General features: G+C 44.7%; 1 protein-coding gene across 3 annotated transcripts in view; it reads right to left on the bottom strand.

Moving 5' to 3' along the window:
* LOC109881960 (stromal interaction molecule 2) overlaps positions 1 to 14,334 on the bottom strand; it is an 81,964-nt gene that overhangs the window by 29,649 nt on the left and 37,981 nt on the right. For all 3 annotated transcript variants that reach the window (XM_031832571.1, XM_020474057.2, XM_020474058.2), the window contains exon 2: positions 1,582 to 1,712. In XM_031832571.1, the coding sequence (XP_031688431.1) occupies positions 1,582 to 1,712 (131 nt within the window). The remainder of the gene's footprint in view (positions 1 to 1,581; positions 1,713 to 14,334) is intronic.

Here is a 14,334-nt window from a genome sequence, read left to right as displayed (position 1 = left end):
TGAAGATCTTCAAAGGTAAGGGATTAATTTTATCTCCATTTCTGACTTGTGTAACTCTTCTACTTGGCTGGTTACTGTTTGTAATGATTTGTCTGCTGGGCGATGTTATCAAATAATCGCATGGTTTGCTTTCGCCGTAAAGCATTTTTTAAATCTGACACCGTGGTTGGATTCACAAGAAGTTAATCTTTAAACCAATGTAAAATAGTTGTATCTTTTCAGAATTTTTATAATGAGTATTTCTGTATTTGAATTTGGCGCTCTGCAATCTCACTGGATGTTGGCCAGGTGGGACGCTAGCGTCCCACATATCCTAGAGAAGTTAAAGGCACTTCAATCTTGTGTTTATTCACCCTCTGAAAGGCACACAGACACAATCCATGTCTCAAGGATTAAAACACTTTCTTTAACCCGTCTCCTCCCCTTCATCTAACAACTGACATCAATAAGGGATCATAGCTTTCACCTGGATTCACCTGGTCAGTCTGTCATGGAAAGAGCAGGTGTTCTTAATGTTTTGTATACTCAGTGTAAAATTGGGTGAATTTTCTAAAACGGTTTAGGCTCCTAACACAGCATGAACAGAAAAGAGCAGAACATGTCACATGTTCGCCTGAGTGTGTCAATCCAATCTCCCTGGGAATAGTCACACATTCCAGGGTCAAGTTTCGCTTGGGGTACAGATGTAGGATCAAATTCCCCTCCCCTCCCCAAATCCTAACCTTAACCATTCGTAGAGAAAATTAAATATATATATTTTTTAAATCACCCAAGATCAGCGTCTACATGGAGCTTCACCCTGCACCTAGTCGTACACCACTGGGAATCTCTAGTGACACTACAACCGTCCTCTGATCCGAGGATAGCTCATGTCTTGGCAGAATGGGCAACTCTTTGCCTCCTTGCAATCAAGAAGAGCTATCAAATCCTACTGGGGTCATAAACATGGGCTTTTACAAAGCTTCTCTTTACTCTTATAAAGTCGCAGGGCAATAACTTGCTCCGTCATCCCACACATGCTTGGGCACACAAACACAAATGTGTACGCACACACACACACAATAAATGTGTTTTTTATTCAACTAAGACGGTGCTGATTACGAGAGGTTATAGGTCAGACCAGGTCATGGTGGTCCTACTGTTAATCACACTGAGAAAGGCCTATCATATTATAATTCTCTCTCTCTCCCTCTCTTATCTCCACTATCTCTCCACGAGCTTCCTAAGCTGATAATGGCTTGCAAACATTACTCCATTAGTTTATGGCGTTGTTTATCAGACTGTAAGGTTTTAAGGCCAAGTTCAGGTCAACTTTTAAAGCCACAAAGCGTTCCCACCTTAACAATGCATACTCAAAACATTATCATAAAAAATAAATAACTTGGAAAACAGAAATGACCAGGGAACAATGACGACTTGGTAACGGAGAGGACTTCATAACAACAATGACCAAATTACACACATGACTTGTAACAGAAATAATCAGGTCACATACATGACTTGACAACACCAATGACTTGGTATCACAAATGATCAGCGAATGTCACATACATAGACTAATCCAGTTTTAGTATTACTCACCTCTACACTCTCGTTGACCTCGATTCCCCCGTCATTGTCATCATCCAGCTGTTTGTGAATGACCCGGAGGGCCTCCAGGCTGAACCGGTCTGCGGCACCCATGCATGGAGGCATCACTGTCAGACAGGGGTCTGGAGAGAGTTCAAAAGATCAAATGTTACAGGTCATACTCAGGTTAAAGGTCACAGGCATCAAGTCTTGTGTATTAAGTAAGGGATAATCAATGAGGGCCTATGCATTTTATGCTCAATAATTAATGGCGTGGAAGTGGCGGAACTCACCTTCCAGAGATATATTATTTTCCAGAGAACGCATAGAGCCCCTATTTGATTATCCCAGTTATACCATGGCTATCATATAACACATTTTCTGCAAGAAATGTGTTAATTTGGCACAAGAAATGTGTTCAACATCCACTGAAGTAGCTTGCGAGTTGACTAGATAGATACAGTAGTTGCCTTGATAACCAAACACAGACTTCCTAGTTTAGCTAACCAAACCATCAGTCCTAGCTTGCTATTAAGGAAAATCTAACTCAACAAATGCCAAATTTGACTTTTGCTTTCAAAAGCAGCTCAAATATAGAACATGTAAGAATGAACTATAGCCATTGAATTTGACCGTGCAGATAAACCGTGCGCTGCAAGGGAATAATGAACGCTCTAGAATGCCCTCCAAGCCAATCAGAAATGAGAATTCCATAATGCCATGGTATAATCACATCTATAAACATCCATTTGGCAAGACATTGACAGATGTTCACAATTCACGTCCAGACAGATTTACATGATTTATTATTTACATGATTTATTATTTACATATTTATTTGACATTATCTGTTTTTAAAAACACTGTGCTACACTGTGCTAATGGGTGAATAGTGCTGTACCACAAGGTCACGTCACTCCAAGGTTGCAAAGAACAGAGCCTCTCAAAAATTAATGTCTGAAATTTTCAAACTTAATTCTAGAGATTGTATTGAAGACATTTAACAGCATCAGAGAGCAAAACTGTGTCATTGGATTTCCGCATGGGCACTATTGTATCCTGTCAAAAACATCACGTCTGAGAAACCCTCTTCCAGCAATGTTTCCATTTTACAGTTTGGTATGATATTCCTCACACATCCCAAGAGGCCACATTGTTTTCATTTGTGCTCTAGAGAATCCTACAGCAAATGAGTCCGGCAGTACAGCCTACAGTGCCTTGCAAAAGTATTCATCTCCCTTGGCGTTTTTCTTATTTTTTTGCAATACAACCTGTAATTTAACTAGATTTTTATGTGGATTTCATGTAATGGACATACACAAAACAGTCCAAACTGGTTAAGTGAAATAAAAAATAGTTTCAAAATATTCAAAAAATTTTTTTGCTATGAAGCCCCTAAATAAGATCTGGTGCAACCTATTACCTTCAGAAGTCACATAATTAGTTAAATAAAGTCCACCTGTGTGCAATCTAAGTGTCACATGATCTGTCACATGATCTCATTATATATACACACACACACATATGTTCTGAAAGGCCCCAGAGTCTGCAACACCACTAAGCAAGCGGCACCATGAAGACCAAGGAGTTCTCCAAACAGGTCAGGAACAAAGTTGTGGAGAAGTACAGATCAGGGTTGGGTAATAAAAAAATATTAGAAACTTTGAACATTCCATGGCGCACTATTAAATCCATTATAAAAAAAATTGAAAGAATATGGCGCCACAACAAACCTGCCAAGAGAAGGCCGCCCACCAAAACTCACAGACCAGGCAAGGAGGGCATTGATCAGAGAGGCAACAAAGGAACCAAAGATAACCCTGAAGGAGTTGTAAAGCTCCACAGCGGAGATTGGAGTATCTGTCCATAGGACCACTTTAAGCCGTACACTCCACAGATCTGGGCCAGAAAAAAAAGCCATTGCTTAAAGAACAAAAAAAGCAAACACATTTGGTGTTCGTCAAAAGGCATGTGGGAGACTCCCCAAGCATATTGAAGAAGGTACTCTGGTCAGATGAGACAAAAGTTTAGCTTTTTGGCCATCAAGGAAAAAGCTAAGTCTGGAGGCAAACCCAACACCTCTCATCACCCCGAGAACACCATGTTTTTCATCTGCAGGGACTGGGAAACTGGTCAGAATTGAAGGATGGTGGTAAATACAGGGATATTCTTGATGGAAACCTGTTTCAGTCTTCCAGAGATTTGAGACTGGGATGGAGGTTCACCTTCCAGCAGGACAATGACCCTAAGCATACTGCTAAAGCAACACTCGAGTGGTTTAAGGGGAAACATTTAAATGTCTTGGAATGGCCTAGTTAAAGCCCAGACTTCAATCTAATTGAGAATCTGTGGTATGACTTAAAGATTGCTGTACACCAGCAGGAATCCATCCAACTTAAAGGAGCTGGAACAGTTTTGCCTTGAAGAATGGGCAAAAATCCCAGTGGCTAGATGTGCCAAGCTTATAGAGACATACCCCAACAGACTTGCAGCTGTAATTGCTGCAAAAGGTGTCTCTACAAAGTATTGACTTTGGGGGGTGAATAGTTATGCACGCTCAAGTTCAGTTGTTTATCTTATTTCTTGTTTGTTTCACAAGAAAAAATACTTTGCTTCTTCAAAGTGATAGGCATGTTGTGTAAATCTTTTTTTCTTCTTCAATTTTAATTGCAGGTTGTCAGGCAACAAAATAGGAAAAATGCCAAGGGGGGTGAATACTTTCGCAAGCCACTGTATCCCTTTCAAAAGGACAGTGTGATCTGGGCCTGCGCCAAACTGTCTGAGCGAGTGCCACACACATTATCTATACAGTCCAATGGAACACATACACATTCACAAAAGCATGCCTATGTATTTGCTATAACCACACAAAAGTGCACACATGCACAGATGACAACCTACACACAGCTGATAATGTAGTGTACACTGCACATGGACCAGTCATTACTCTAAACCAGACTATGTTCGTCAGGACAGACAGGATAGTGAGTGCAGTGTGTATAACCATCTATAGAATAAGACACTCTCTCTTTAAACAATATTCCACTGGACACAATGAGTAAGGCATTGTCTGTTGAACAATACACACTAACAGAGAAACGAAAACATTGCATCAACATGTAAAGTGTTGGTCCCATGTTTCACAAGCTGAAATAAAAGATCCCCGAAATATTCAATACGCACAAAAAGCTTTCTTCTCTAAAATGTGTTTAAATCCGACTTCCACACCCGGCTTCTTCACAAGCCACACGTACAGCTAATGAACCCAAAAGGATTTCAGCACAAACTGTAAACTCTCAGAGAAGCTCCTCTGCATGCTCAGCAGGGTCTTGACTGGACTGCAGTTCGGCATCCTAACCGACTTCAGTGGGCAAATGTTCACCTTCGATGGCCACTGGCACGCTGGAGAAGTGTGCTCTTTATGGATGAATTGCATTTTATTTATGGCAATTTGACTGCACAGAGATACTGTGACGAGCGAGGCCCATTGTTGTGCCACTTATCCGCCATCGCCTCATGTTTCAGCATGATAATGCCGGGCTCCATGTCACCAGGATCTGTACACAATTCCTGGAAGCTGAAAATGTCCCTGTTCTCCCGTGGCCTTTACACTCACCAGACATGTCACCCATTGAGCATGTTTGGGATGCTCTGGATCAATGTCTACAACAGTGTGTGTTCCAGTTCCTGCCAAAATCCAGCAACTTTGCACAGGCATTGAAGAGGAGCAGTGGGACAACATTCACCAGGCCACAATCAACAGCCTGATCAACTCTATGCGAAGGAGATGTGTCGTGCTGCATGAGTCAAATGGTGGTCACACCAGATACTGACTGGTGTTCTGCTTTAGACCAGGTCATAGCATTATCTCTGCTGCATCCCTATGTTATAAATGATGTAGTTAACTGTATGGATAAAAGGAAACATTGACTTTTGATTGGACCACAGCCCAGGCTAAGTACAGGTGAGAGGACACTGGGTAAGAAACCCATGTTACTTGGCAAAACTATTGGCAAGGGCGCGTGATTGGACGATATCGCTTAACTGGAAAAAATACATATAAAATATGTTCAGTAAATTATTGACATTATAATCAAAGTAATGCAGCTAAATAATGAAATGCAACTTGTCATGAAGACAAAGCGTTTCTGAAGGAGGCTTTAGCATATCTAAATGATGTTTACAAAGGTCATATAATTCATTTGCTTAGCAGGCGTCCTCCGTCACAGAAATTTACATATTTACATAGCATCTATTTGGCTACCTGGTGATATCTTAAGCGCATTCCGTATTGCATCAGTGTGACAACAACCATGGGTCTCAAGTCCAACTCTCTCACCACTTCTTACAGCACATCCATTGTACAAAGACGTGTCATGCTGTCCACCCAGGAAAGAGATGGTGATGTTCATGTTTTATGGCTGTACAGAAGACAAAAACCCTGTAGACCTTGTACAGTAATACTACTATTTTGTTTAAGTTGAGCCCAATTTGAGAAAAGTGTTTTAAATTATTATCAAAAGTCTTGGAAAATAACAAATGGAACTTGGGTTGGCCACCTGCTGCAATTCAGGAACACAAAACTCACCTTCCCATTCCCTTCCTCTCAGATGTCATTTTCAGTGTGTGTGTGTGTCACATCATTCTCAGTGCGCAAGTGTATGTGTGTGACGTGCTGACCCTACAATGACCCATGTGACAGGAAGTGAAGTGATCCGTGGTGACACAGTGTTCCGGGGGACTCATGATAAATAAAAACACCCGTCAGAATACGACCCAAAAGGGGTCAAATTTGAGAACTGTGAGCTAAAAATAGTCCCTGGAAACCAGTTGGCTTATCTTGGAAAACCTCAACAATGGAACGTCTCCCTCTCGCTCGCTCTCTCACACACGCAAACAAACTCACAACATGAAGGAAACATCTTGTTTCAGAGCAAATGTGTACTGTAGTCCTGTCACTGTTACAACTACAGCAAATCTACTGCCAATATGAAACTATGCTAAACATCTGCAGTAAAATGTCTCATCTGCACTTCTGAAGAAAGATGTCCTGGATGCATATGGAAACATCTGAATCCATTAAGTATTGCTGACAGAGCAGGTACAACTGGTTCTGGTGCTGTTTGTAAAAGGAGTTATTTGAAAGTGTATGTGGGTTTGACGACGACATCTGTTTGTGGGTTTATGAGGACACGTTGTTTATGAAGGCAACTTCCTGTGTGTGGCGGTCGTCTGGTGGTATGCAGTCTCTGGCTTCGCAGGAAAAAAATCTCAGCGCTCGCAGGATCACAAAGCATCCTGGGTGAGTGGGCGGCAAGATGAATGGAAATAAAAGGAGGAAGTCTATTTCGAGGTGACATAAACAAGAGATGTTTTCCATTCATGTGAGATGTGTGTTGGTTGCTAGCGCTATTGGTTGTTCCTGGTGTTGCGTTTGTTGTCCCTGGTGTTATCTTGTTGCCTTCTAACTGATACAGTGTACCAGTTCTCCTTAACCTTAACAACAATATCAATTATTGACGTTATCATCAACACGACACTAATTCCCCTCTCCATAAATAAACCACCAGAACAGAGAGAACAGCTATAGTCAGCGCATCAAAATACACCTCTTTATTACAAGGTAAAAGAACACCAATGTTAAAGAACTGAAGCAGAGAGTAGCAGTAGTAAGTAACCATGACATCTACTCAGACAGCTAATATCACAGTTACTGACTGGGACCTAGCAATTAACTGGCGAGCTAAAAGAAAAAGCATTGTCATTTCTCATTCTGTAGTTGTCCTTAGGCACAGATCCCTCGCTAACACACACACACTAACAACACAAGCATGCACACAGACACCGGGGACGCTGGGTAACGCTGGATCTGCGTGTGGTTGTGGGTGCCTGCTGGTTCCGGTGGTTGGTGTAGATTACGTGGTAGTCAGAGGAGAGCTACGGCAGACACATGGGTCTGGGTTTCCCACCAGCTCTTCCTCCAACGTACCCTGGCCAAAGATTGCACTATTCACCAGAAATTCCCGTGGCTTCATTCATTGGCTAGCTAGCATTATCCAATGACAACACGCCATGTATACTTTACTCTCACCTGTACGTGGACACTTTCATACACGTCAGTGCATTATGTTAACACATTCTGATCCCTTAACTCAATATTGGATCTACTGTAATCTAAGGATCAGGAGTTTCTGGAGAGACGGAGCAGGGGGTCTAAACCAAACAGAGGACTGGGAAAACACACCCTACAGTATCATCAACACACCCTACAGTATCAACAACACACCCTACAGTATCATCAACACACCCTACAGTATCATCAACACACCCTACTGTATCATCAACACACCCTACTGTATCATCAACACACCCTACAGTATCATCAACACACCCTACTGTATCATCAACACACCCTACTGTATCATCAACACACCCTACTGTATCATCAACACACCCTACTGTATCATCAACACACCCTACTGTATCATCAACACACCCTACTGTATCATCAACACACCCTACTGTATCATCAACACACCCTACTGTATCATCAACACACCCTACAGTATCATCAACACACCCTACTGTATCATCAACACACCCTACTGTATCATCAACACACCCTACTGTATCATCAACACACCCTACAGTATCATCAACACACCCTACAGTATCAACAATACACCCTACAGTATCAACAACACACCCTACAGTATCATCAACACACCCTACTGTATCATCAACACACCCTACTGTATCATCAACACACCCTACAGTATCATCAACACACCCTACTGTATCATCAACACACCCTACTGTATCATCAACACACCCTACTGTATCATCAACACACCCTACTGTATCATCAACACACCCTACAGTATCAACAACACACCCTACTGTATCAATGCACCCTACAGTATCATCAACACACCCTACAGTATCATCAACACACCCTACAGTATCATCAACACACCCTACTGTATCAACGCACCCTACAGTATCATCAACGCACCCTACAGTATCATCAACGCACCCTACAGTATCAACAACGCACCCTACTGTATAATCAACGCACCCTACTGTATCAACGCACCCTACAGTATCATCAACGCACCCTACAGTATCATCAACACACCCTACTGTATCAACGCACCCTACAGTATCATCAACGCACCCTACAGTATCATCAACACACCCTACAGTATCATCAACACACCCTACAGTATCATCAACACACCCTACAGTATCATCAACACACCCTACAGTATCATCAACACACCCTACAGTATCATCAACACACCCTACAGTATCATCAACACACCCTACAGTATCAACAACACACCCTACAGTACCAACAATACACCCTACAGTATCAACAACACACCCTACAGTATCATCAACACACCCTACAGTATCATCAACACACCCTACAGTATCATCAACACACCCTACTGTATCAACGCACCCTACAGTATCAACGCACCCTACAGTATCAACAACACACCCTACTGTATCAACGCACCCGACAGTATCATCAAAGCACCCTACAGTATCAACGCACCCTACTGTATCAACACACCCTACTGTATCATCAACACACCCTACAGCACCAACGCCCCCTACAGCACCAACGCCCCCAACCGTATCAAGGCCCCCCGACGGTATCAAGGCCCCCTGACCGTATCAAGACCCCCGACCGTATCAAGGCCCCCAGACAGTATCAAGACCCCCGACCGTATCAAGGCCCCCAGACAGTATCAACGCCCCCGACAGTATCAAGGCCCCCCCGACCGTATCAAGGCCCCCCAACCGTATCAAGACCCCCGACCGTATCAAGGCCCCCAGACAGTATCAACGCCCCCGACAGTATCAACGCAACAATAGCATGTGAGCACATGTATACAAGGGGAGTGACGTCAACTTGGAACAAACTAGCTCCTTGTCAACTGTAACCATATGGCAGTGTCATAACTCAACTGGACAGGCCAGACACTTTTAAAGAACAGTAAATAACGATTCTCAACGGTCTACTATTTCAGGTCCTCAGCACAGCTATTAGGACACATTTCATTAGCCAGCTAGTCGTTAACTGGGGGATAGCTGGGACCAAGAGAGGAGATTGAGAGCGGGGTGCGAGAGAGAGAGAGAGAGGTGAGCGAGAGAGAGAGAGAGGGGAGCGAGAGAGAGAGAGAGAGGGGAGCGAGAGAGAGAGAGAGGTGAGCGAGAGAGAGAGAGAGAGGTGAGCGAGAGGGAGAGAGAGAGGTGAGCGAGAGAGAGAGAGAGAGGAGCGAGAGAGAGAGAGAGAGGAGCGAGAGAGAGAGGAGCGAGAGAGAGAGAGAGAGGAGCGAGAGAGAGAGAGAGAGGAGCGAGAGAGAGAGAGGTGAGCGAGAGAGAGAGAGAGGGGTGCGAGAGAGAGAGAGAGAGGGGAGCGAGAGAGAGAGAGAGAGAGAGGAGCGAGAGAGAGAGAGAGGGGAGCGAGAGAGAGAGAGAGGTGAGCGAGAGAGAGAGAGAGGTGAGCGAGAGAGAGAGAGGGGAGCGAGAGAGAGAGAGGGGAGCGAGAGAGAGAGAGCGGTGAGCGAGAGAGAGAGGTGAGCGAGAGAGAGAGAGGGGAGCGAGAGAGAGAGAGAGAGGGGAGCGAGAGAGAGAGAGAGAGGTGAGCGAGAGAGAGAGAGAGCGGAGAGCGCAGAGCGAGAGAAAGAGAGAGGGGAGCGAGAGAGAGAGAGAAAGAGGGGCGAGAGAGAGAGAGGTGAGCGAGAGAGAGAGAGGGGAGCGAGAGAGAGGAGCGAGAGAGAGAGAGGGGAGCGAGAAACACACCTGACACAGGTCTTCCACAGGAACACACACCTGACACGGGTCTTCCACTTAGTACAGGAACACACACCTGACACAGGTCTTCCACTTAGTACAGGAACACCCACGTGACACAGGTCTTCCACAGGAACACCCACCTGACACAGGTCTTCCACAGGAACACCCACCTGACACAGGTCTTCCACAGGAACACCCACCTGACACAGGTCTTCCACAGGAACACCCACCTGACACAGGTCTTCCACAGGAACACCCACCTGACACAGGTCTTCCACAGGAACACCCACCTGACACAGGTCTTCCACAGGAACACACACCTGACACAGGTCTTCCACAGGAACACCCACCTAACACAGGTCTTCCACAGGAACACCCACCTGACACAGGTCTTCCACAGGAACACACACCTGACACAGGTCTTCCACAGGAACACACACCTGACACAGGTCTTCCACAGGAACACACACCTGACACTGGTCTTCCACTTAGTATAGGAACAAACAGACTTACAGTTTCTCTTCGTTCCAATTACTTCAAACTGAACATTTTTCCAAAGAAATTCATCCAAATCCAGAGCCCATAAAACTGAAGTTGGACTTTACAGTACTTGATAAGTGGAACAAAAAAAGCACATTGTTAAACATGTTAAAGATTAATGTCCCTGTCTGTTAACTTCCTTAATGCAACGACAGTGAGGAGATGCATCTTGATTCCCAGTTTAAATATACAGCTAATGTTTATTCGCCCGGCTGTCAGTTTTTGTTATGATTGAACTGCCGCCAACATTTTGGTTTCTGTTTGACGGGAGTCCAAATTTGAGTTTGTGAGGCGGCGTGGCAACGGTGACAACTGGACACTCTCCTACCCATGGTGCCTTGAGGCATGGCAAAAGTAATTATCTGTGTGGTATTACAGCAGAATCTTCACTGAACTGATAGAAAAGCAGCTGGGATTGTGGGTAATGGCTGTGACGGTTATGGAACGTTGAATGATGCTTATTGGCCAGCCAAATGACCGCGGTCACCGTAATAACCATTCAAATAGATTTTTTTTTTAAAAGACCCACATTTTCTCTTCTCATCCGCTCCTGACTGCATGTGCTGCCATAGAAATAGAATGAATAGAACAAGTCAATGATAGTATAATGGGTGCACGCACTGTACCCATAGGAGCAAAGCAGGAAGTAAAAATCAGGAAGTGAACCCATCAATAGTGCTGTGATTTGTTGATTCAACTCAACTGAAAACACATTCCACTGCATCAGTTATCATTTGAATGAACATTCTACATTACCATGGAAATTATTGCATCACAATACCAGGCAGCCATTGTGAGCATATGTATGAGTTTACCAGTCAAATTGCCAGGGTTAGAGATTCCATTCCATTCATTTCACACACACACACACACACACACACACACACACACACACACACACACACACACACTTCGGAAAGTAACAAAGAACACTTGACTTTTTCCACATTTTGTTACGGTACAGCTTTATTCTAAAATCCACAGCAATCTACACACAATACCCCATAATGACATCACAATACCCCATAATGACATCACAATACCCCATAATGACGAAGCGAAAACAGTTTGACATTTTTGCTAATTTATTATAAATAAAATAAAAATACATTTCCATAAGTATTCAGACAATTTGCTATGAGATTGAGCTCAGGTGCATCCTGTTTCCATTGATCATCCTTGAGATGTTTCTCCAACTTGATTGGAGTCCACCTGTGGTAAATTCAATTGATTGGACATGATTTGGAAAGGCACACACCTGTCTATATAAGGTCCCACAGTTGACAGTGCATGTCAGAGCAAAACCAAAGCCATGAGGTCGAAGGAATTGTCCGTAGAGCTCAGAGACAGGATTGTGTCGAGGCACAGATCTGGGGGCACCAAAACATTTCTGCAGCATTGAAGGTCCCCAAGATCACAGTGGCCTCCATCATTCTTAAATGGAAGAAGTTTGGAACCACCAAGACTCTTCCAAGAGCTGGCCGCCGGCCAAACTGAGCAATCAGGGAGAAGGGCCTTGGTCAGGGAGGTGACCAAAAATCCAATGGTCACTCTGACAGAGCTTTAGAGTTCCTCTGTGGAGAAGGGAGAAACTTCCAGAAGGACAACCATCTCTGCAGCACTCCACCAATCAGACCTTTGTGGTCGAGTGGCCAGACGGAAGCCACTCCTCAGTAAAAGGCAGATGACAGCCCTCGTGTCCTTTGCTAAAAGGCACCTAAATACTCTCAGACCATGAGAAACAAGATTCTCTGGTCTGATGAAACCAAGATTGAACTCTTTGGCCTGAATGCCAAGCATGACGTCTGGAATCTGTATTTATTTAATGATTATGGAGGATATTTTATTTTCATGGTGGTCTGTTATACGGTAATTGTGCACAGTGCTGGGGCGCATTGCTTTCCCAGACAGGGGTCAACACTTAGAAATTCACACGGGTGCAAACACAAGCCACATTTCTCAAGTGCCGCCCATACAGAGTCAAAAGGATCGAGTTTCTCCTGTAAAACACAAGCCCTGCCGGTCACAGGCTCTAACACACACACACACACACACACACACACCTGCATAGTAAGGGGATTGAGGGGCTGAAATGGCAAAGCAGCTCTGATCTTGGCTGAGGCTGACACAGGCTGTTACATAAGTTTGGGTCTGAATGTGCTCTGTTGAAACACACTGGAATATCCTGTACTGAAGTTAGACTCACGTGTAGCTTGTAGGTTAAGTTTTATACTAAAGAACATGATGTAATATAGGAGTCTCTTCACCCCAGTCCCATCACCTATCAACCTCCCACCACCAGCCAACACAACCCCAGTCCCACTGCCTATCAGCCAACACAACCCCAGTCCACCACCTATCAACCTCCCACCACCAGCCAACACAACCCCAGTCTACCACCCATTAACCTCCCACCACCAGCCAACACAACCCAAGTCCACCATCTATCAACCTCCCACCACCAGCCAACACAACCCCAGTCCACCACCTATCAACTTCCCACCACCAGCCAACACAACCCCAGTCCACCACCTATCAACCTCCCACCACCAGCAAACACAACCCCAGTCCCACCACCTATCAACCTCCCAACACAACCCCAGTCCCACTGCCTATCAGCCAACACAACCCCAGTCCACCACCTATCAACCTCCCACCACCAGCCAACACAACCCCAGTCCACCACCTATCAACCTCCCAACACCAGCCAACACAACCCCAGTCCACCACCTATCAACCTCCCACCACCAGCCAACACAACCCCAGTCCCACCACCTATCAACCTCCCAACACAACCCCAGTCCCACCACCTATCAACCTCCCAACACAACCCCAGTCCCACCACCTATCAACCTCCCAACACCAGCCAACACAACCCCAGTCCACCACCTATCAACCTCCCACCACCAGCCAACACAACCCCAGTCCCACCACCTATCAACCTCCCAACACAACCCCAGTCCCACCACCTATCAACCTCCCAACACCAGCCAACACAACCCCAGTCCACCACCTATCAAACTCCCACCACCCCAGTCCACCAGAGTGGTGTATTTTGTCTGTAATGTTCAACAGAATAGTATGAGAACGTATGCACTCGCTGTGTCAGCTAAATTAATCAAATGTAAAAATGTATTTTTTGTTTTCTGTCGGACCGGAGTAAGACAAGCTGTCTCTAATGGGGATCCGTATTAATCTCATCAACATCTGCCTAGATGGGCAAAAACAAAGGAGAGAGGAGGAAAATTAAGCTAAATGCAACCAGGCAGCACACGAGGCCTCCCGATCCAAAAACTTCCAGAAAAGGAGACACTCCTCGTGGCTTGGCGTCCCTGGAATGCTCGGATCAACGACGGAACAGGGGATGTGATGTGTGCAGCCAGCAGGGCAGCAACAAAAAGAGAGAGAAAGAGA

This window comes from Oncorhynchus kisutch, linkage group LG9 (genome assembly GCF_002021735.2).
Source record: "Oncorhynchus kisutch isolate 150728-3 linkage group LG9, Okis_V2, whole genome shotgun sequence".
In the NCBI taxonomy this organism is placed as follows: Eukaryota; Metazoa; Chordata; class Actinopteri; order Salmoniformes; family Salmonidae; genus Oncorhynchus; species Oncorhynchus kisutch.
Note: the sequence above shows the minus strand (reverse complement) of the source record. Positions and strands in the feature narration are given on the sequence as shown.